Below are 20,146 nucleotides of genomic sequence, written 5' to 3'. Positions count from 1 at the left end.
CAGGAGGCACAGGGACCTTTCTTTTCAACTTTAAAATGTGCGCATCCCCAGGAAGCATGTACTCTTCAGAGAGAACCTTTCACTGGCAGGGACGCGTTCAGACCTCGTCTCCAGGCTGGAGCGAGGAGCATGCAGGGACAGGAGAGCGAGCCCGTCTGTCCCAGTGGAAGCGGGAGGCCTCACCGCTGTGCCTCTTCCACTGTGATTACCACAGTCCCAGGCTTCTGTGTCAGGTATTTTCAGCGTCTAAATGCTCCAGATTTGAACTTTTGCTCTCAGGAGACCAAGATCTTGATCTAACCCTGGGAGACAGATACTCAGCCAGCGTGTTAGGGATGTGATTCATGTCGTGATTCACGTGTGTTTCCTGTGAAGTCACTGAAACGAGCAGATCACGTCTTCAGCTTGGAGGCGTGAAAGTAAGACCTGGACGAGCAATCGAAAATAATCCTGAGATGGTTCTGCCTGGCGTTCGGGGCCTTTGCTTCCACTACTGGGGGATTTCAGGATAAAACTTCAGTGGCCCAGATAGAAAAGGAAAGGGGAGTCGCCGTTTGGATGCATGGTTCACAGGCCAGATAACCAGTGATGCCAGAAAAGCATCCAAGTGTCCTTTCCCTCTGACCACCGGGCACCTGGCCTCACTCAGTCCCCGACCTGGGCAGGTTCCATTCACAACATGTTTAAAGAGAATTCCTGATTTTTGTTTTAATGGAATGGGGATCGGAACTCTCCCAGGAATGGGGGAAATATTCCTGTGAGGATAGTCTAATGAGATATCTTAAGTTTGAAAAAATAAAAACAGATTCTTAGCCTGTGTGTGTTCCCAGTTCCTATAGCTTAAACTTAGGCACCTCACACAGGAGGCCCTTGAAGTTAAAAGCAGGGGAGAGTTGTTGCAGAATAAATGAAAGAAGTTAGTGTTTTCCTTAGAATTCAGCACCCACACAAGGCACTGCAGACCCCAGATGTAGACTCTGTGTGGTAAGAGCAGGTGACCAGCCGGGGACGGAAGCCTCCTTGGCTTTTATAACAGCAGTAACGTCAGACTCAGTAAAGGTGGTCACTGTGATGTCAGGTTTTGGATAAATCAGGAAGCCACAGGATCAATGTCCTGGGCCAGAGGGCAGGGGCCCAGGCAGCAAGGCTGGACGTTAGCCAACTCTCAGACTCTGCCAGTCACTTTCTTCTCTGAATTGGCCAAAAAAGCATTGTGGGCTCCTGGGGTACCACCAACCACTGACCACTGACCTGGAAGAGCTGGGTTGGAGGTAACAGGCTTTGATACCTAAGACAGGTGGCACCTTTACTTCCCCATCTATAAACTCGGGGAACAATCCAGTTACAGCTGCCGCAGTGAGCACCATGCACTGGGGGTGGCTCCCTGCACCGACCTCGTCCAAACCCAGACCAGCACCAGCACCAGCAGGGGTCACCTGCTTGTTGACCGGGCGCCTCCAGGGAGAACCTGTGTCTGTGGTCATTCTGTCCCTGGTGCTAACACCGTACCTGGTGGTACCTGGAAGGTAGCAGATGCTCAGTAAACGTTACCTAGGTGATGGCAGGGATACCATTAGTGATGCCTAATGCCAGTTAAAAGGATTGTAAAGGATTTTTGATGGTTTGGAGTCTCAGACAAAAAAACAACAGCAAGAGATAGTAATTTTTTTTCTAATTATATGATTGTCGGGGGGGGGGTCTTTTCATTTGGATGATTCAGAGAGGCAGGTGACTGTCACTGGCACAAGGATCTTCCTCCTGCTTCTAGAAAGATGGTGGATTTAAGTCTGTGTGTTCTCAGCGCTGTTCTGCCAGCCTGTGCTCTTCTCCAAGCTGCTCCTCCTCAGCAACTGTCACCCCCTGCAGACGAGCCTTCCCCAGATGTGCCATCAGCCTCCCCAGTCACATCTCCTGTTCTGTCTTCTTTGAAAGACTTGACACTGTTCTGTCTGTGTGTTTATTGCCTCTTTTCCCGTCACTTGTAATGTGAGCTTCGGGAGGGACGGGCTTTGTCTGTCTGTCCCCTGCTGCACCTGTCACTGGGCATACAGTAGTCACTTAATAAATGTGTCATAAATAGACGGTGAGTGGACAGCGCTCCAGATAAACTCTAGAGGAGTGGCATCTCCTGCGAATCACCTTCGCCAGTTCTGTGGTATCAATTGAACACAAAAGTCTTGGTCACAATTGGGGGGTAAAGAAGAAATATCACAGACTGTATTCCCTCCTTGACTCCTGGCTCTCCATAAAAGTTGGAGGTTAGGAGGATGCCCAGAGCTTGTGACATTTAAACCCTGAGACCTTCCCAGATCCCAGACCTATCAGGGCCACTTTGCGTGTGGTCTCTGTGTGAGTTGTACCCAGGGCCACAAGGGGAGACCTTCAGAGCTGGCTGGCCTGCCCTGCGGTGTGGAGAGCAGGGTCCACCCACCTACCCACCCACTCACTCTGGGCATCAGCTTCCTGGCCGCCAAGGTCTAGATTTGTGCCTTGGCTCGGTTACAAACAGCCACCCATCATGGCAGTCATGGTGCTCGGGGAGAGTTGAGGTTGAATCTTTAAACCAAGACGTTGAGTCCCCACTGTCAGTTCTCTGTGGGTGTTTGGGGAATGTGGCTCTTTGAACATAGTTGCAGGAAGGACAAGAGGAGAGAGTGGGGGGTATAAGGACATTAGCCTGACACCCGACCTCTGAATCAGCGCTGGCCACCAGGGTTGGTCCTGTGTCCTGCATTCTCTTGCCTTAGGACTGATCTTAGGCTATAAGGTGCCACAAGCTCAGGTGAAGAATTACTGCTTTTCAAAGGCAAAGGAAATCCTCAGCTTGGCATTTCTTAGCAAAACCTGACTGACAGCGCACTTTCGGTAGAAATACTCACCTGAGTAATTTCCCAGCTTCAGTGCGTCCGTCTCCAGTGATGGAGATGGGGGAGGGGAGTGCACTCCGGGTCATCCTCCCCGGCCTCTGCACCCCCACAGCGTGGCCATACTCTCACCCCATTCATGCCCGCAGACTCCACCACAGGAGGGACTCTGGGACTGAGCTGCCACCTGGTTATGTAATTTCTCTGACTTAGTGCAGAGAACCTGCTTTGAGCAAAGTAGCCAGCGTGTTAGAGACGTGAGAGTCCCGGGGCTTCCTGACCTTTCTGCCCGGGGGTGGAACCTTGAACTTCTGGTTAAAGACCAGGACCTGGGAGTGCTCAGCCCAGCCTCTGCTCAGCCTGTCCTCCCGGGTTTCAGAGACTCCATCAGGATGGGAGGAGACTGAGCTGTCCCTCTGTCCCAGCGTCCCTCAAGCTTTGTCACCTCCATGCACCCCTCGTTCACCCCTCGGCCAGGACAGAGTCCACCCCATACACAGGGGGAAATGATATTTCCATGAAGATGAGTGTAGCCTGTGGAGGGAGCGGCAGGAATGGTGCAGACAAAAAATCCATTACTGGCTTCCCCTTGGGATGGAGGCTGTGGGACTAGGTAGGTGGACTGACACCACCTTAAACCTGCAGAGTTAAAAACAGGGGAGCTGCAGCTGTCCGAGGTCGCTCAGTGCAGCCTGTGTCCTTCAAGGCCAGTGGCAAACGTTCTCAGTCCCAATGCCAGCTTTCCACGGTGACCCAAGAGGATGTGGGAACAGAAATTACAGGTGCATTTAGTTAATTATGTCCCTGACTTAATTGCAGGCTCACACAGCCAGGTGGTCATTATTTTGATTGTGCTAATTAGTCAGATGTGTTCACACGCAGCTGCAGAAACCTGCGCAGGTTCGGGAAAGGCACGTTCAAGAAAGCCCGGCGGGAGCCTGTAAAAAATGCACCCCCAGATGCACGAGCCCTATAGCTAGTATTGGCAACGTAACACTCGAGGCCTGTGGTGATAGTTTAAAGACAAAACGTCAAAGGCCCATTTGGACAGAAAGGGAAACAGTCTGGGGAACATTCAGTGCAGGATGGGAGAGGTTTTTGGTTTAACCAGTGACCCAGCCATCTCATTACTTCACAGCATGAAAATGTCCCCTCTCCTTCTCGCCTGTTCCTCATGGAAACTGTTAGTCTTCCTGCATTTTAAAATAGCCAACACTCTCGGCATCTCGATTTGCAGTGATCAGCTGAGGTAACTTCTCCAGGACACTTTTTAAACTTCTGGTTAGAGAGAGATTGTGCCAAATGCTCTGTACAATGAAAACTCACAACACTCTTTAAAAGCGGGAAGTCATGCCCAGCTGGCGTGGCTCAGTGGTTGAGCATCCACCTATGATCCAGGAGGTCACAGTTCGATTCCTGTCAGGGCACATGCCCAGGTTGTGGGCTCAATTCCCAATAAGGGGCATGCAGGAGGCGGCTGATCAATGACTCTCATTGTTGATGTTTCTGTCTCCCTCCCTCTCTCCCTTCCTCTCTCTTAAATCAATAAAAACATTGAAAAAACAAATGGGAATTGACCCTGAAGAAAGTAGGGATTGGTCCTGGTAGTGAGGCTCGGATGGAGGTCCCCAGGGAAGCTTGCCCTGGAAGAGACTTCTGGGAGGACCCATCTGTGCAAAGCTCAGTTCTAATCCCCCTGCACCCGGGCCTCTGCTGGCTGACCTCTAAGTGAGTCTTGAGGTCATGACATTTTTGCAAACCCCTGATTTTCCAGCTGTGTCTTTTGGGTGACTGCACCGTAGTCTCTCCTTTGGGTAGAGGGGCAGGAGAAGTTCCCTCGGCCCCTCGACGCGCTGCACTCTGGCTGACTCTGGTTTTGTTTCATTTAGATGAGTTCTGGTTCTCCGACGGGTCCTTATCGGACAAGTCCAAGTGCGCGGACCCTGGCCTGATGCCCCTCCCGGACACCGGCACGGGGCTGGACTGGTCCCATCTAGTGGACGCCGCTCGGGCATTTGAAGGTAAGGACTCGCGGCCTCCGGGTGGGGCAGCAGCTTGGGGCCTCGGTCTGTTCTCAGGTTTTCCAGGTTAAGGTTTCGGGTGCTTTCATCTCTTTGAGCGTGGAAATGAGCAGGAAAGGCTTGAGCTGTGACTCAGGACACTTTCCTTAGAGAGCCTGGGTCATCGTTAAAATGCGCAGAGGATCCCGCACCTGAATTCCAGGTGAGGGACCAGCTGGGATGGGCAGGTTACTTTTCCTCTTCAGCCTCCATCTTTTTTTTTTTAATCTTCAGCCGAGGATGTTTTTTTCCATTGCTTTCCAGAGAGAGTGGAAGGGAGGGAGGGAGAGAAAGAGAGAAACATTGATGTGAGAGAGATACATCGATTGGTAACCTCCTGCATGTGCCCCCAACCGGGCCTGGGGATCAAACCTGCAACTCAGGTAGGTGCCCCTGACCAGGAATTGAACCCAAGGCCCTGGTCCTCAGGCCAACGCTCTAACCACTGAGCCAAACTGGCTAGGGCTTGACCTCCATTTGCTTATCTGAGACATAGAGATGAATATTGAGGGTGCAAAATATCTTTTCTCCAGCAAAATGAGGTGAAAATATATCTTTCCTCCCAGCGAAGTGAGGTGACAGGAGGGGAGGCCCTTCAGAGGTCGAAACTCAGCTCCAGGTGCGGCAGGACGACTGAGGCTGGGGTCTGGTGGCCTGGTGTGACCGCAGCTTCCGGCCTCACCTGCTCGGCCCAGCCAACCTCGTGGTCCGGGCCCCAGTGCCCTCCTCGGACCCTGTAGTCGGTGAGGGTGGCTGAGCCGGCTGCTCTCTGAGGGCCCTCTCAGCCACGACGCGTGTCCCCCACCTTTGCTGTGGGGATGTTAGAAGGTAGAAGCTGCTCACAGATAAAGGCAGACAGCAAGGAGGGCGCTCACTTCTCTTGTGTCCCCAGCACCTCACGTGGGGAGCGGGGCGACCGTGACGGGGATGATGACTTTGCCACTTGCTGCTAAATTCTCCCAAGTCCAGCACTGCTGCCTGTGGGTGCCTGTAGCACTGACCAAGCAGGGGGGCGATTTCAGCAGGGACCCAGGAGAGAGCCTGCGGTGCATTGGGGAGCAGTGGTCCCCACAGTTTGACCACCTTCTCCGGTCTCTGGTAGCTCTGCCCCCTCCCCTATGATGTCCAGGCTTCAGGAAAGGAAATCAGATTCTTTCCCAGGAAGGATGGGTGCACGTGGACCTCGGGCTGTGTTACCCGCCCCTCCCCCTCACGCTTACCCTGCTGGCGGGGCCTGCGGTGGGTTTGCACTCATCCATCCACTCATCCATCGCTATCGGTGCCTCTGGTCCTAAGCTTGCGGGGGGGGGCGGGTGAAAACTACTCTCCAGCTCATTCAGACCCTAGGGACATTCAGCTCCGGGAAAGGCAGAGGAAAGCTCTGTCAGGAGGACATTTCTGCAGAGTGAACGGGTCTGCCCGCTCCTTGATGGAAGGAGTGAGCCTCCTTTGGGGTCACTGCTTTACAAGGTACTTCGCCCTGTGCAAACTCGGGGACACCCTGGTGCTGTGCGGCCAGCTTCCCCCTCTAACGTTCCCGAAGTCGCTTATCAACTATACAGGCCTCACTCCATGGGTCCAACACTGGCCTGGGTGCGACCCAGCCCCAAAGGGCAGGAATGCTGCATTTACCTCTGTCCAGAGCCACCAGGCAGCAGGTGAAGCATTTTCTCTGGCATGTCTTTCACACACTGTCCTCACTGCCCCCAGGAGGAGAGCGGAACATCTGTTCTGTCCCACGCCGTGTCCCCGCCACGTAAATGCGTGCACAGTACTCACCACACTGAATTCTGCTTTAATCACCTGTCGTCTCTTATTACTAGGATGTGAGTTTCTCAAGGGAAGGCTGCTTATTTTATTTTTCTTATCTGTATTATTTTTTGTTGGTAATCCTTGCCTGAGGATATTTTTTCCATTGATTTTTTTTTTTTTTTAGAGAGAGTGGGAGGGAGGGGGAAAGAGAAAGAGGGAGAGAAACATCAATGTGAGAGAGACACATAGATTGGTTCCCTCCTGCACTCGCCCCAACCAGGACCGGGGACTGAACCTGCAACTCTCATATGTGAGAGTTGACTGGGAATCGAACCAGTCACCCTTTGGTGTGGGGGTTGACGCTCTAACACTGAGCCACGCAGCCAGGGCTGTCTTACCTTTATTTATCAAGCACATGGCAAGATAACAAATGAGAAGCGCTGGTCACAGGAGTGGGGAGGTATTAAACTTTCGGGGTGCCCCGCAGCCTTGAGCTATCCCGGCTCAGCACAGGTTTTGACCTCTGGGGTCCTGTATTTTGCGCGGCTCACCCTGAGCTTCCATATTCTTTTCACCAGCAGACTGCCGTCCTCAGGGAGCGCTGGGACTGGCCTTCGACTGTGGCTCAGGAGGGTTCGATGGGGCTAACTCTGGTTTTCAGGAACTAGTCTTTAATGTGCTAGTGAAAGCGATTTAATCACCAGGCTCTACCTCCCACAGACCATATATAAGTAGACACCTCCATTATATGTGGGGTTCTCCACACCCTGGGGAGTGCAAGCTGCCTTGTTGGAAGACATCAGGTAGTGTACAGAGGCGCGTAAGCCGCAGACATACTTATGCAAATGAAGCGATAGTGCGATTTATAAATATAAATGATGAGTGATCAATTTTCTTTGAATAATGATAAAGCAATATAAATGATCAAAAAATGAAAAGTACAAGTGAACAATATTAGAAATGAGAAAGGGAATTAGTATAAAGTAACGCATAAGAGAGATTTTAAAAATTAAGGAATGTCAGGCACAACTATACAGGAATACATTTGATGATTAAGGTAACTGGACACTTCTTGCAAGGAAGGGGCGGGACGGCAGAGCATAAGAAATAGTCAGAGGCCAAGCCCATGCTTTGAAAAAAGTTGTCCAAGAAGATCCCTATATCCCAAATATCACCTCAAATGGAGTTTACAGTTAATTGCTTTCAAAGTTTCAAAGAATAATGATGCCCTTGTATGCATTTTTCTTTCAATTCAGAGTCAGCCTTGTTGCATAATAGGATTCTTTTCTGATCACACTCACACACACACAATCACTAGACAGTGTTGGTCATTAATATCGCAGTGAGAAAGCGTAAATGAAATTCAGTAGTAAATTAAAAAGATTATTCATTGTTATTGGCAAGAGTTCAGCTGCTTTAATAAAAGAAAAACTTTTAATTATAAGTTGTAGTAGAGTAATTAAAAGTTATATCAATTTCACAAAAAGGGTGTACCTATTTAACTAGAACCTATTTCTAATAAAAATTAAGATCTGAGAGATACCTTCAAAGCTTAACAAAGGAAAACTACTCTGTTCCAAATAGTTGCATAATAGTTCATAGGAAAGTAGGATAAACATGCCCCTCAGATCCAGAACCAAGCAAAGATGTCATTTGGGACCATTTCCTTCATTGTGCACTGGAATCCTTGACATGTTAGCAGGCAATGCAGAGAAAAAAGGGATGTATTTTGGAGGTAAATAAATATTTATGGACATGCTTCTATATCTAGAAAATAGGAAAAATCAAAAGGAAATTATTAGAGATGATAAAATAAAGTAACTAGATATTTTTAAATGTATTTTATAGTTTTATAAGCACCATATCACGGCATTGTTAATTTTTTTCATTTATTTCCGTATAACAAACCACCTCCAAATTGTTGACTGAAAACAGCAACGGTTTGTTGAGTCTGGTTCCTGGGTTGGGCAGGCTCTGCCGGGTGGTTCTCCTGCTCCTGGTGGCATCAGCTAGGGTCTCTCGTGCAGCTGGAGCTCAGCTGGGACGGAGGCATTAAAGCAACTTCACTCAAATGTCTGTCTGGATGGCGGGTCTGGCTGGTTCTTGTCTCCGACAGCTGCTTGTGCCTCTTCACGTGTGGCTTCAGGAATCAGGAGAGCAAAGGAAACTACATCACTGAAAAGCAGAGAAGCTACATCACTGCTCAAGAGGAAACTTGAACATCGCATCTACCACATGCCATTCGACAAAGCAGGTCACAAGGCTGCCCGGATTCCGGGGGTGGCATGTGCCCTCAGCCATCTCTCAAGACGGCCTTCCGCCTGAACAGTGGTGAAGGTCACCTTAGGTACATCAGCAAGATCAAAGTATGAATTCTTGGGGAACTGAGCCATCAAAGGAACAAGTTCTTCAGTAGCTGAGAAGTCCTGACGTATGTAAGGATAGGCTTGGCTAGAAAGCTTAGTGAAGATGACAGTCCTTCCTGAATTAATTCATAGATTTAGTACAGTTTCAGTCAGATTTCTAAAGGATACGTTAAAGAACTTAATCGCATCCATTGGGAAAATAGATGAACAGTGTTCAACAAACATGTCTATTATAAATCAATAATAATTAAAACAGCATAGTAATGACTCAGAAACGTAAGTAAGCCTTTTTGCAGAAAAATGAAGAGCCCAGACCGAAATGTGAATATACTTAGGAGCTCAGTGGGATGCAGTGTGTGTCCCCTACTTGGATTCAGGACTTGGAAGAGTCAGTCCCAGAGAAAGCAAAGACGGGGAGATTACCATTTTGGATTCCTGGTAACGCTTTAATTACGGAGTAATGAGAGAACGCACAGAGTGTTACATGACCAAGTAAAAGTGTTTAAACATTTAGATTTCTCATGAGCCTGAAAAAGAACATTAAAATGGGAAGGGAAATGTGGGAGTATGTGGAAAGATTTGTAATAAGTGCGAGGGGTAAAACCGGACGGTCGCAAGTGAATGGAGGAACTTAACCAGCAAAAAGCACCGGACTCCTGACAGACCCGCGGTGGAGGCACGTGGATGACAGTTCACAAAAGAAGAACCGCACCGTAGATCAGTCCGTGAAAAACGCTCAGCCGCACACGTAAGCTTCACACTAATGAGCTCCCAGCTCACACCTTTTGAATATGAAAGATGATTCAGCGGCTCTGGGAAGCTACAAAGAACACGCAGCTGGTATCATTATAAAGACCGTACAGTGATTCATGTTTTTGTTCAAGTTCTGTGACAGTATGTGGCTAGAGCCAAAAACTGTACCCACCCTTTGACTGGAAACCTAAGTAATTCCTGGAAACTTGCTTACTGGAAATTATGCAAAAGAAGAAAAAAAAAACTGCCATTAGAGAAATACTATGCGGCATTATTAAAATGTAATGAATAAGTGGATAGACAACCAAACTAATGTCAGGGGTTAAGAGCGCCTTCCGGGGTGAGGGAGAAGGTGAGCCCCGTGCACCGTGGTCTCCCCGTGGGCCCCGAGCCTCCGGCCTCCGGCTTCCAGCCTCCTGCCTCCTGCAGCAGGAGGATTAGCCGAGTCAGTCCAGGTCTGGTTTAACGCCTGCAGTTCTTTGGTGGGGCTGAGATGTGACCCTTTGCGCATCAGAACTACATACTACAGGACAATCGCCACTGTCACCCTCGCAGAGCTCATTCCTTTTCGTCAGGTAGGCTGATATAAGGTGCGGGTGTCCCGAGTAATATGCGCACCAGGCGCCACCCGCAAGTGTGGTCAGGGGAACGCATCCCACTGGGACACGGGCCGCAGGGCCCACCGTGGAGCAGGGGAGGGAGTGGAGGGTTAAAGCGGTCCTCACTTCCATCAGAAATAGGCAGCCGGTGTGCTCCTGAGCGTTTGTGGAAGGGGTGATGTTTTTTGGAATGAAAACAGGCTTAAAAGGTGAAATTACAAACGTGATCGGAGACCAGGTCTCGGGTCCCGCGGGCACGGGAGGCCTGCCCTCTGCTCTGTGTCAGCCCCCTCCCCGCCCTGGCATCAGCCCTCCGCCCTGGCATCAGCTCTCCGCCCGTGGTGGGCCAGCGCCACCCCCCACAGGTGTGCGGGTATGCATGTCCCAGATGCGTGCACTCAGCATTCGTTGGGAGCCAATATTCCACATAAGTGTTATTTTCTGAGAAAGTAGGCGTTTATGCTTTTAATTTATTATGTTCTGCTTGCCCTTGGTGTCTTAGAGCATAGTAAGCATGAATTTATGTGGTGAGAACTTTCCCATTTCTGAAGCTTCAGCTTAAGGTTGATAAAGTTGTTAAAGTTACTGATATTTACTTACTGATACAGTCACTGTGTAAGTGTGGGCAAGCATAAAAACGTGACACACTGTAGATCTCCAGCGGTAATTAGTTAAAAAATAGAGAAGGAGCCCGGCAGGAGTGGCTCAGGCTGTTGAGTGTCATCCTGAGCACCAGAAGATTGCCGGTTTGCTTCCCAGCCAGGATACATGCCTGGGTTCTGGGGCAACTGATCGATGTTTCTCTCTCACATCAATGTTTCTCTCTCTCCCTCTCCCTCCCTCTCTCTCTCTAAAGTCAAAAAATATATATTTTAAAAAAATAGAAAAGGGAAGAAAAACGAGATGCCTACGTAGATGAAAAATGCAAAATTAATATAGTAAATTGACTTAAATTATCTCAAAAGAAAGTTGTTTCAATGGCTGTGTTGAATGAGCTAATTCCAGAGCTTGCCTTGTCTGTCACTCAGAGGCACGTTCTAGGCCGTTCTCCTACGACCATGGACGGCTGCAGAAGGCCTCAGCCACGGTGCTTTCTGTTCAGAGTGCAGTGCGGCCTTTGTGTTCTTTCCTGGTGGGCAGTCAGTCAGTTTTCTACAATTTGATAAAGTGTCAGAATCAGAACCTTCAATTTCCCAAAGGCATTTAAAAGCCCAGCTTTTCTTTAATTTGTAGCTGTGGCAAAGACATGTCGGAACCACTTTGTTTGTGAGATGGGTTTAGTTTAATGGAGCCTCATGCTGGGATGTCCTGTGTGGCAGGAGCACTGTGCTCCCATCCACGCGCGGGGCAGACGGTTGCTCGGAGAGCTCGTGCGGTGGGTCCAGGCCCGGCCTCACGGTGCTCTCTCTCCAACGGTGCCCTGCAGCCCTGGGGTGGTGGGAGCACCGGTCCCCTGGTCCAGGCCCGGCCTCACGGTGCTCCCTCTCCGACAGTGCCCTGCAGCCCTGGGGTGGTGGGAGCACCGGTCCCCTGGTCCAGGCCCGGCCTCACGGTGCTCCCTCTCCGACAGTGCCCTGCAGCCCTGGGGTGGTGGGAGCACTGGTCCCCTGGTGCAGGCCCGGCCTCACGGTGCTCTCTCTCCGACAGTGCCCTGCAGCCCTGGGGTGGTGGGGGCACTGGTCCCCTGGTGCAGGCCCGGCCTCACGGTGCTCTCTCTCCAACAGTGCCCTGCAGCCCTGGGGTGGTGGGGGCACTGGTCCCCTGGTGCAGGCCCGGCCTCACGGTGCTCTCTCTCCGACAGTGCCCTGCAGCCCTGGGGTGGTGGGGGCACTGGTCCCCTGGTGCAGGCCCGGCCTCACGGTGCTCTCTCTCCGACAGTGCCCTGCAGCCCTGGGGTGGTGGGGGCACTGGTCCCCTGGTGCAGGCCCGGCCTCACGGTGCTGTCTCCCCAACAGTGCCCCAGAGTCCATCTGGGTCGTGGGAAAAGATTTTCAGGCAGCTGCTTTACCACTTCAGCTCTAAATGATGGGGAATTGCCTGTTGACTGCGCATCCTTCTGTAGTGCTAAATGTACTCAAATAAGAAGCTGACATTAAAACAGGTTTTTTTAAAAATTCCTTAAAAGGATTGATTGTTTCCCGTGTGCGCCATGCCTGCCTTCCGCCAGGAAAGAATGGGAGCGTGTATGTGGAGCGTGGGTGGTTGTCTCTTTGCTGTGCTCACTGTTTGCGTGACTCCACCCACCCACGCCTCTCTCTTCTTACAGTTTCGTCTGCCATTTGGTTCCATGTCGGTAATTACTTAAGTTACTGAATAGTCAATGTCGCAGAAATAGGCTGTGGGAGTTACAGCTTCTGCGGGAAGCTGCTGCTAAGACGAGCGATTTTACAGAGCCCTTTAGTGCCTGTTCCCAGTCAAGTCACATTCTGTTTGCATTTCAACCTCCCAAGCTTTTCACACCCAAAGTGAAATCCTCTTTGTGAAATTACATCACTGGCAAAACTCCGTGTTTGGCTTCTTGCCTGCTGACCAGTGGGACTCTGCGTCTCCCCAAGGGATGTCTGAATGGCTGCCAGTAGCAGGTTCTGTTTATGTCAGATATGTGGATATTTTATAAATTAAGGTAAAAGTAGATCGCGTAAGCTAAGACACTTCTGTTCAGGTACTTAGACGGGGTCATCAGACTCAAATATATCAGAAGGACAGAAGCTAAGTGAACTGTCACTGGGCTGCATACAGTACGGACCAGTTGATGGAACTCTCTTTAAAAGTGAGAACACTCTTTATCTTCTTTTGACATTTCTTTTTTCCCCAGTAGTTAAATTCACTGTGGAATGAAACTTTATCTGCCGTTGATTTTTTTTGTTGAAGTGTAAGGTGTTGCCAAGTGTGGGGCCATTGCAGAGCAGAGGGTGCCTTGGCCTCCTGGCAGCCAGACCCTGCCCAGCCCTCCCCAGAGCTGCTCACCCCCAGCCAGGAGCCCACGCTTCCTGCCCGTGCAGAAGTAGGCAGTGCCCAAGTTACGCCGTTAATCTTAATTCAATTACAGATTATTTCGTCTTGTGCCAAAACCCATCTGGGAACATGGTTGCCCAGGGATGTCTAGTTGCAGGCTGTCTGTCACCTGTAGAAGATGTGAAGTGCGGGGACACCCTTAAAGCCTGTGGCAGTGTTAGCTGAAGGACGCCTGCGCCTGTGCCAGGTGTGACATGGGAAAGCCATGTACCTGTGCAGTCCATCACCGCTCTCCGCGCAGCGCCCGGGAGCCCGCCCTCTGCTGCGCTTCCAGCCGGTGCCGTTGCAGCCCTGGCCCCCGCCGGTGCTCCTGGCAGCCTCCGCCATCGCCGTCCTTCCCAATCAACGGGAAGTGCGCGACCCCCGTACACCACACGAGCAGGCGGCCTCATTAGAAACGCGCCCAGCAGCCAGAGGAGACGGTGGGATAAATTAAGGACAGAGCCCCCCCGACAGGGGCCTCAGTGCAGTTTCTCGGCCATTAATCAAATCCTGTGAAAAAGACGCCGCCGTGATGATACACCTGTCGTGGCCCTCGAGTCCAGCTGTCGGGGCACCGCCTGCTCAGCACCAAGGACAGAGCCCCCGGGGGGGGGCATGAACGGCCCTCCCTCTCACCCCCACCTGGCGGAGAAGCGGGGCTTTTTCTGCGTGCCAGTCGGCGTTTCTGGACCCGTGTTCCGCCCCCAGAGCTGGGCCAGCCTGGTGCCAGTTTAGAAGGCTGTTGTATTCCCCTTCCTGCCCAGCGCTCCCATCATTGACTGTGACGTTTCTGGTGCCAAGAGCAGAAGTGGCCCTGTGCTCAAATAAGACAGGTGGTCACACTGGTCATGCTTAGTTCTGTGCCCCTCGGGTCTTCCTGTGGGGTTTCTAGTGATTACGTAGCTGATCTGTCATCACCACTGCCGTACGTTCATGGGGCGGGTTAGTTAAGCAAACCCACGACGGCCACGCAGCCTGACGGGTGTTGGTGCCCCGCTCATCTTTGTTGCGCTGAGAGCCGAGCATCCAGCCGGGACCGCGACGTGGAGCGGATAACCTGACCACGTCGGTGGCACTGCATGATGCTGGCTCTCGGGCTACTTCTGGTGTAGCAGAACATGTACACATACCATAGGCGTGTACGCACATGCACACGCGCGCACACAGGTGCACACAGCTGTATTTCACACAGCCCCGTTGAGCCTGATGTGGGCCCAAGGCTCTCAGGTGCCCAGAGACATTCCTGTTCACGGGAAAATTCTGGATCTTATTTCAGGTCTTGACTCAGATGAGGAACTCGCGCTGCTCTATCACCACGCATCCTATCTAGGTGACTGTCGGGCTGGCCGCGGGCGCTTGGTAGTCTGTAACCTTTCCTTTGGGTTTCCTGTGTCTGCACGTCTGCATGGTTCAAGCTCGAGGGTTGGGCCGCCCAGGGGTGATGTGTCCTGGCCGTTGCGTCTCAGGGTGCTCTCTGGGTTTGGGGCTCGAGGAGAGGTTGTCTCCTGGGCCCTGTGCATCAGCCCAGTCACCGTCCAGCACCGTTTTCCACGTGCCACCAGCTGCTTTGGCATCTGTTGGGGCGTGGAGGGCAGAAAGCACGTTGGCTCGGCAAGCCCGGTGGCCGCTGGTCACCTGGCTGTGATATGCATGAGCCGTGACGCCAGCGACAGCCAATTGCAGTGCTTTCTGGTTGTCGGCAGCCTGCCTGAGTTTGCTTTTCTTTGTTTTGTTAACTGATTTGATGGTGAGGGGAGGTTGTATTTAATTACTAAATTTGCTTCCACAAATAACTACCACCTGGAAACTGTTCCTAAGCCTCCCTCTGTCTGTCTCCCCCAGACCAGAGAGTGGCTTCCTTCTGCACCCTGACGGACATGCAGCACCCACAGGGCCTGGAAGGGGGCCCGGAACTGCCTCTGTGTGTCGATCCAGCCAGCGGCAAGGAGTTCATGGACACAGCTGGGTACGTGGGCCTGTGGGTCCCGCCTTCCGAGCCCAGTGATTTGCAGGGGTCAGCTAACCATGGGCAGCAGGAAACCACTGCCCCGGGTGCCTCCCCTGATCCTTCAGAGCCCAGAGAAGGGGCGGGGTGGCCCCTGCGCCGCTCCGTGGGCAGGGCCTGTCCACCAGGGTGTGCAGCCCTTGCCCACAGTGAGGCTCCCCTACAGAGAGGGTGGGTGTGGGCCTCGGGGAAGCTTCTGCCACCTAGTTACTGTGACAGCACCAGACGGACACCTCACTGAGGAGCCCCCACCTGCCAGGCTGAGCGTGCTGACTTGCCAGGGACATACTTCCTCCCGGACTCTTCCTGCCCCAGCCTCACACCTTACACTAAAGTGTCAAGAATGAATCATCTCCTCCCCGAGTTCTTGATGTGCTTATTGCCCCTGGACTCTATTCTTTACCTGTGTCGTCCACTCCTAATTCCAACTTTATATGCACTTGGGTCACGATTAACTTGCACCTTCATCTTGGTCGTGACGAAGGGAGATGGGGAAACTGAGTCTGCGTTTGGTTCCCAGGACTTCCTTCAGGTCTGCACAGTCTCTGCTACATTCACTGAGATGACCTGTCTTTTGTTTTCTTACCAACATAAATTCCTAGAGATTCTGAAACCCATTCAGGTAGTAGAGATGGGGAGGGGGGAGCTTTTCCGCCCAAGCAGCGATACGTCCACTCTCCAGATCTGATGCAGTGTCATTTATGTCCTTATATCATTTCTGGGCTTCACGCAAGTGAGATGACTTTAGAGGGAGCTTTATGGACAGAAATGCTGAGTGAGTGCCTGGACTTCGGTGCTGGGTCTCACTCTGTCCTGCTTTGCCAGGGAGCGGACCCCGTCGACGCTGACTGGCAAAGTCAACCAGCTGGAGCTGATTCTGCGGCAGCTGCAGACCGACCTTCGCAAGGTAAGGCCATCGAGCCATCACAAGTCCGTAATCAGAACTCTTTCCCATACACAACCACCCCCCTCACTGCTAATAAAGATGAGGGACTCGGGGAAGATGGCACCCTCATCTGAACTCAGCAGTCGTGGAAGCAGAGACTCCTGGGCTCTCCTGTTCTCTGGTTTACAGCTAATGCATGTTAACGGGGACAGGAGGACTGCAGTGGGCAGGACTGAGTGAGGGTGAGCCCTCTGGGCCGCCAGACTCGGAGCAGGCACGCAGCGGGCTAGAAGGTTTCTGCTCAGTAAGTTAGTCGCACCCACTACTGTGAGCTGAGCTAAGAGGAGTTCTTGTGGCCAGAAAGCCTGGTCTCCCCAACACCACTGTCCACACAGGCTGCCGCGGTGGCTGCTGGTTTAGTGGTCCAGTTAGATTGCATTAAAAACACACCCAGCTCTTATCATCTGACAGGCACGCCTCTCTGTTTGGGGCAAGACACCCCTTTCTGTATTTGGACGCTGAAACTTGCATTGTGCGTTTTTGTCACTGCATTGGAAACTCCAGGTGTGATTCTCCTGAAAACCCTCAGTCGTTCCCACATAGTTTTTAATCGCAGCCTCTGAGGTCGCTCTGGGAATGTACTTAACGGGAAAGCTGGAGGGAAGGGCCTGAGTGCTTGCTTGATTGTAAAGCTGCCTGGGACCAGCAGCTGCGTTGCTGCCAGCCTTGGTGCAGTGAGCAAGCGCACTCAGCTGAGCACCCGTCCAGGGGCATTGCTGGGACCCCTAACTGGCCTCCCCGGGCAGAGGGGAGTATAAACTGTGAGCTGCCCTGACTTTAGTTGGGAGCAAAGTGGGAGGAGCAGCAGGATGTGTTCACCCATCCCCTTCATTTGGGTCAAAAATAGGAGCAGGCAAGTCACCCCTGAGGAGCTCAAACCCCGTCTCCCCTCAGAAAGCAAGTAACTGAGTGAAAAGCAAGGGGCAGGACCCTGGTGCTGCAGCTCCGGAGAGCGCGGACGTGCGGTAACAGTGGCGTGACGCGTTCCCTCTCCCACAGGAGAAGCAGGACAAGGCCGTGCTGCAGGCGGAGGTGCGGCACCTGCGCCAGGACAACAGGAGGCTGCAGGAGGAGTCCCAGACGGCCACCGCCCAGCTGCGCAAGTTCACAGAGTGGTTCTTCAGCACCATTGACAAAAAGTCGTAGCCAGTCCATCCCCGTCAGGGGCCGCTGGGCAATGCCTAGGGCCCCTGGACGTCGCAGACGTGGTGTGTTAGCCCTGCTTTCTACCAGCCGTGACGTCTCCACTGTCTGCCCCTTCCGGTCCCACGCACCCAGCAGGAGGGGACCACACTTTCTCCGTGGCCATCGTGAGCGGGGACACCAGCGTGAAGATGAATGTACCCCCGTGTCGAGATGAATGTAACCCTGGTGTCAGTTGAGAACTTTTCTTTTAGACGCTACTGAGCAGTGGTCTGGCGTGAAGGGTGTTATTTCCTATGTATCAGGTGACCTGCTAGAGATGGTAAAGAATCTGCCATAGTTTGGGCTTTAGTATTGTAAAATAAACACGAAACAAATAATCAGACATATACTTTAATGTAAAGGTGCTCTATTTTTTTGGATGTACAGTAGTTTTCTCTCCGCAGCCACGTTATCATAGCAATAAGACGGGCCTACATGAGGAGGCTCGGGGGAGCTGCGTCGGGAAGGTAACGCCCTGGCGGGTCTGATGCTTAGCTCTAGTTCGATGCAGTTACTTAGAGGCTTATTTATTTGCAGGAGCAAACGGTGCCTGGATGTTAACAGTGTTCTGGTTTTTTAGAAAAAGATCCTTATGCCTTGTAAATGGCTCGCCCGTAGTCACTCGGTCCCAGCTCACTTTTGTATAGTTAAGGCTGATAGAGACGAGACTAAGGAACCTGCGCACTTGCTGAGCCGCGTGTGCTGCGCCAGCAGCCACGTGGACAGCGCCAAACTATCTTTGTACAGAGGCTTTGAAGAAGTGTCCTGTATTTAACACCCCTATTTAAGCTTATTTAACCCTAAATTGTTAATTTTATAAACACGGTGTGGCCTGCACCCTGACGAGGGTGGTGTGGGTGGCAGCGAGCTCGGGAGACTGGGCTTGCCGGGCTGGACGGCGACGCGGGGCCGAGTCTAACACCTGGATGCTGCTAGACACGTTCTTTGTATGGCTTTACCATTTTTAACTGTTCCTTTTGAGATGAACGTACATTTTGCTTTTTTAATAAATGTCTAAAAGAGTCCACATAAGTAACGGTGTTGTCAGGTGGATGTCGATTTTGTGATCCAATACGTCGACGACGCGAGTGGGTGTGAATTTATTTTGGGTCATTTGGGATCTTCGTTGAAGACTGCGCGGCCGCCTGCACAATCCCAAACTGACTTAAGGTAGATCGTGGCTGGTACTTGTTAGTAGCTGCTCCCGGTACTGTTCCCTGCACCTCCATCCATCTCGTTCAATCCTAGCAGTGTCCTTACGAGGTAGTGTGGGAGACCCACTTTACAGCTTGGTAAACTGAGGCTCAGGGTAAGTGATCTAGGCAACCTAATATGGTTGCCTTTCGATTTATAGTTAGAATCTTATTCAACGAAGAGTTTGGTGTCACTTACAAGAAAATACATACAATAAAATTTTAGGGATTTGAAAAATCACCAGGAAAGATAAAGCGTAACTTTGAATCAAATGTAAGACGGGAGTCGTGGGGCTCGGGCCACCATGGGAAGGGAACCAGGACAAGGTGCAGAGTTCATGTCAAGAATTCGAGAAATCGAAGTGATTCCTAGAGTTTACACTAGAAGGGATTCCTCGCGCGGGCTCCCCACGAGACGGGTGCTGAAAAATACCCGAACGTTCCCACAGGAGGCGCAGCACGAGGCTTCACAAGGTGCCCTGGGGAAATCCAGGCGCACCCCCTAAATGCACGCAGTGAATGCGGTTTCTCAGGGAGCAGGGCGGATTGGGCCGGTGGCTCTCTCCCTCCCCTCCCCTTCTTGTCACTGCCCGCCAGGCCTGCGCTCAGAGCAGAAGAGCCACCGGTGACGAAGACCAGCCGGGCCTGGCTTCATGGGGCCCACAGTCTAAGGTGGGGCGACAGGCAGGTTATGTCAATATGTGAAAGACAAACGCAGGGCCCGGGATAGGCTCCCTCAGATAGTTACATAACAGTGACAGTGTCCAGTAGTCACTACGTGCTGGGGCCTGTCCTGAGCCTGCTGATACCTACGGAGCACCCCCGGGGGACAGCTGCTGTGCTCGTTCCCTCGGAGGATGGTAACGAGGCGAGACCGTGCTCGGGAGACCTCTGAGGGCCAGAGACCTGACCTGGGGAAAGAGCGGCCCTGGGCAGCTGGGGAAGGATGTCCCGGGCAGAAGCGCCTGGAGGGCAGAGCCCGAGGCTGTAGAAAGGCAGTTTGTCTGGTGATGGGGCAAGTGGCGACGGGAGATGGTTGGAAGAGACAGGTAATAGCCAGGTCATGAGAGACCCGAGGCCGCGGTGCGGTCTGGATTTCATTTAAAGTCAAAGAGAAGCTGCTAAAGCAGGGAGGCTGCGTGATCTGACCAGCCGGCGTGGCTCAGCGGCTGAGCATCGACCTAGGATCCAGGCGATTGGGGTTCGTTTCCCAGTCAGGGCACATGCCCGGGTTGAGGGCTGGATCCCCAGGGGGGGCATGCAGGAGGCGGCCCATCAGTGACTCTCATCATTGATGTTTCTCTCCCTCTCCCTTCCTGTCTCTGAAATCAATAAAAAATATACATTTAAAATTTTTTTTAATTAAAGGACTGTTCTGACTCAGAAGGAGAAACAGCCAGAGAGGCCCGGCGTCTGCAAACTCCTC

The 20,146-nt window shown here is 52.0% G+C and overlaps 1 protein-coding gene across 4 annotated transcripts in view; it reads left to right on the top strand.

Moving 5' to 3' along the window:
* Window positions 1-18,559, top strand: part of SIPA1L2 (signal induced proliferation associated 1 like 2) — an 85,553-nt gene extending 66,994 nt beyond the window's left edge. For 2 of the 4 annotated variants that reach the window (XM_081124198.1, XM_081124197.1), the window contains exons 17-21: window positions 4,754-4,885; window positions 14,668-14,721; window positions 15,234-15,357; window positions 16,222-16,303; window positions 17,342-18,559. In XM_081124198.1, the coding sequence (XP_080980324.1) occupies window positions 4,754-4,885; window positions 14,668-14,721; window positions 15,234-15,357; window positions 16,222-16,303; window positions 17,342-17,488 (539 nt within the window). In that variant the 3' untranslated portion in view covers window positions 17,489-18,559. The remainder of the gene's footprint in view (window positions 1-4,753; window positions 4,886-14,667; window positions 14,722-15,233; window positions 15,358-16,221; window positions 16,304-17,341) is intronic. The other 2 variants (XM_081124200.1, XM_081124199.1) reach the window with 1 other exon arrangement.
* Window positions 18,560-20,146: the final 1,587 nt, after the last annotated feature.

The sequence above is a fragment of the Miniopterus schreibersii genome (assembly GCF_964146895.1).
Source record: "Miniopterus schreibersii genome assembly, chromosome: 21".
Lineage (NCBI taxonomy): Eukaryota > Metazoa > Chordata > Mammalia > Chiroptera > Miniopteridae > Miniopterus > Miniopterus schreibersii.
Note: the sequence above shows the minus strand (reverse complement) of the source record. Positions and strands in the feature narration are given on the sequence as shown.